The 3,920-nt window shown below is 30.4% G+C and overlaps 1 protein-coding gene across 1 annotated transcript; it reads left to right on the top strand.

Annotated features, from left to right (window-relative positions):
* Positions 1-330: 330 nt before the first annotated feature.
* Positions 331-3,814, top strand: LOC132740308 (uncharacterized). Its single transcript, XM_060728187.1, has 5 exons — positions 331-447; positions 2,042-2,269; positions 2,564-2,734; positions 2,977-3,169; positions 3,691-3,814. The coding sequence occupies exons 1-5, from the start codon at positions 339-341 to the stop codon at positions 3,812-3,814; spliced, it is 825 nt and encodes a 274-aa protein (XP_060584170.1). The 5' UTR covers positions 331-338.
* The last annotated feature ends 106 nt before the right edge of the window (positions 3,815-3,920 follow it).

Below are 3,920 nucleotides of genomic sequence, written 5' to 3'. Positions count from 1 at the left end.
TATCAACATAACTATGATCTTATTGCTTTATAAGAGCAAAAGAAATTTTGAATTTGTTCTGACAAATATCAATAAAATCAAGACTTGCTACTTAACCAGCTGCTAAAATGGTGCTGCTTAAAGGGTGTGTGCTTAAAAGGGTACACTTGAAAGAAGTTGCACAATTAATTGTTTAACCTGAACAACTAAAGATATCTGAGTATATAACCACCCTTATTATTTTAAGCAAAATTTAAGGCAAAACATTTTGAATAGTTTCAACACAACGGGTCGTTAAGTAGCATATCATTTTTTAGTTATTTAAAACTTCCGTTTCTAAAAATAACTAAAGTCAAGTGATGACAGATTCTATCTTCATTTCAAATCGTCAAAGCAGACAGACGACGATGGAGAAAACACGGATAGTTTATATAATGATAGTGTTGGCATTATGCACTTCTTTTGTTGGTATGTATTTATTTTTTAATGTAAACCGTAATGTTAATACCAAAACTCAAAGTTATATAAGGTAGACTTTGTCAAATTATCAAAGCCTTTTAACAATTCCTGGGGTACTTTCTTAACTTAAAAGTATTGAATATTTATTGCTTTGTCATAGCACATAACACATATCATTATACATTCCTATAGGCGAAACATGTTTGCTATTTAATTTTCATAATATATAATTGCATAGTGAGTGACTTTTTAATTCATGTGTATTATTTAACACTTATTATTGTATGTGTTAACTAAATTATAAGATTATGTTACTAGATAAGATTATTTGACAACTAATCCAGGAACTTAGATAAGTCGTGGCTAAAATTGATAAAAAAAAATTGTATCAAGGTGTCTTATTTTCGACTATCTGAATGATGCATCACGTTTTTTAATTTATGTGTGCGTTTCTGCGTGTGCATGCATATGCGTTAATTTATTGGGGTCGTTGTGGGTAGGATATTTCCAAATTTTGTCCATAATCTTAGGATATTATCATAACTTCATTCACTATGACAAACAAGTCGTTGTATCAATCATAAGCTAACTGGTTTAGGTGTGTTGTGGTCTGTATTTCGTCTGTTATTTTTTTTTTTTTTTTTTTTTTTTTTTTTTTATACTTAAAACTGAAATTTAGCTCATCAAATCGGCTATAAAACTAAAATACGAGAATAAAAATCATCATGAATCATGAACGGGTTTTCTATATAAATATTTTTCACAAACTATTCCATATTTGTGACCCTTATGTCTTTTTCCATTTATAAATAAGAACAAACTTGCAGGTTACTGGTTTGTAGATTTAATTTGTGCTGGACACTTTATGTGACATGACTCAACATACAACATCTCAACTCAATATGATACAGAATACATCTCTATATGATACATCAAGCCCTGAAAGTATAAATATTTAACATTACATACTATCATGAAATTCATAGTATCATACATACATTACAATTGCTTAAAATTCATCAATCTGTTCTATCAACTGATCAGTCTATAGGAATAGTCAATTCACTATATATTATCTAAATAAATCATGTACACATTTAATACATTTTTATATGTATGACATCATTGCTTCTAGTGACCACCTAATCATTTACTTATAAAACAATATACAATTTATGCTCATCTTAATAATATACATGTAGCCCCGAAAAATTGTAAACAATGACAAATAAATATAATATAGCCTATTATTTGTGGATCAGACTCTGTAACTATAACTCTGTCACTCACACTGTGATATTAGCTCTTTATACTGCAATCGATTTTAAACCTACAGGTAAACCTATTTAAAACTATTAATAATAAAAGCTGACAGTCAAATAAACGTTTGGATCCATACACGCTTTTTGATTGAATAGGATTCGCATTGCCGCACTGCATGTGAACAAACATTTTAGATAACATATTCAAACTGTAAACCAATGTCTAAAATATGCACATTTTTGACGACTGTAAGGTTTATTATAATACCCAAATAGAGCTGGTGAGGGTTAATGTACAAATTATACAGCTCTAAAGACACTTTATTTATCATTTTGTTAAGCTGATGCTGAGGGAAGTTGTTTCGAAGACGTTACGGCACTACCAAATATGCCTCTCCGTCAACCAGACAGATTCTGGGGAGAGGAAGTAAACCTCCGTATAAGTGATGATAATCTGAACTTTGAGTGGTACAGTGTTGTGCATAATGGATGGCAATATATTATGGTTGACTCGACACAAAGGCCAAATTATACGAGCTGTTCTACATTCTATCCAGTTTATTTGCAAGGTATTTTTATCGCCAATATTTTCAATATTTTTCAGTATTACAACATTCATGTATAATAGGTTTTTTTAAAGTCCTATATATTCATTGTACGTCTTTTTATTTAAATTTTAGTAATTGATCATTTAATCAATTGAAGAAGTTTCTTATAAATCTTATAAATCGTAAAAGTGAAACGGGTAAAGGAGAGTCCCTAGATAGTCATTTTAAAAATAAAACTAACTCGCAATCTTTATGACGGAAGCTTTTTGTATAAAATAATATTTAATACATGCCTTTTATATAACCCACCTAAAGGTACCCATCCATCGATAAATTCATTAACCGAAACACCAACAAATGCCGTGGCTTGCAAACGTGATTATTTGTATCCGTGTGATATACAACATCAAGTGAAGATAAGGAAATGTGGAGATGAAATACAGTACTACCTGCCCCCGACAAAGTCATTTAGTGCATTCTGTTTCAGTAAAGTGTTTATATTTATAAATTAAGTATAAAAATAAATGTTATTTCACTGGAACGGGAACATATATAGTTCAGATAATTGTATCTAAACAACTTTCAAAAACACTGTATCTATATATGTACATGTAAAGCATTTAATTTGCATCTAATAATAACTAAAACAATCTAAAGTGTCATTGTAAAGAAAAAAATGTAAAGTGACACAATGAAATACATTACAATTTCGATGCACATATTTTCAGGTAATTATTCTAAACTGCACATTACTCCTGATATATCAGATGTTGTACTCGGAAACATAGGCATTGCACCGGAGCTCAGATTCACAGAAACTGCGATAGTTACTCCATTTGGAAATTCAATACATTTTGACCCGTATTTTCAGTTCCGATGTTTATTTAATGTACAAGAGTCGTTCTATTACAAGGTTAACTGGTAAGTTAAGAATATGATATCGTAAGCACAGAGGTAAGCAAACAAATATTAATTCTGGGGGCATTTTGAATTCATTTAAGATATTATACCATCAGCCTTTCTCATTCACAAGGTAATGCGTTATTCTTTTTGACATTTATAGAGATAAAAAAGCAAAAAACATTATTATGACGGATAATTAATTTTGATTGCCTGTGGTTGCTTGGTTTTGTTTGGGGCAGTGAACGTCGCCTCTCCTAACTGAACATTTTTATCCTATTTTTATTAATACATTTGTATATTATCACGTTAACATTTGCAATGCTATTTTTAATGTTTTTATAATAGAATACAGAAAACAGAACCCCTATTGGACGCCTGTTCATGGACAGTCCTAGAATGTGCAAAATACTGTCTTGCCCCCCTAGCATCAACTTGAGGCCAAGCCAAGATTTAATCAGTTCATTGATCATAAGTACGATTGACATTTTAACTTCTGATATATATTTTGCAAACAAAGTTTACTTTCATTTTGATTACAGGTACGTGAACAGAGCCCTTTTAGTATCATATGGCCCTACAACATACATAAATGGCTTACTTTTTCACCAGAGTGTGCTTATAGACAACAATATTAAAATGGGGTTTGACGTAAGTATTGTGTAGTGACATACAATTACTACAATAGGTTTTATAAGTATACCCCATACAAACGTTTTTGTTATTGTTTTGAATATCTTTTTTTTCAACCTTTTCCTTAAAACATATAATG

Source organism: Ruditapes philippinarum, unplaced genomic scaffold (assembly GCF_026571515.1).
Source record: "Ruditapes philippinarum isolate M1 unplaced genomic scaffold, ASM2657151v2 ctg23757_1_1_1_1, whole genome shotgun sequence".
Taxonomy (NCBI): Eukaryota; Metazoa; Mollusca; class Bivalvia; order Venerida; family Veneridae; genus Ruditapes; species Ruditapes philippinarum.
The sequence above is the reverse complement of the archived record's forward strand: the minus strand, read 5'-3'. Positions and strand labels throughout refer to the sequence as shown.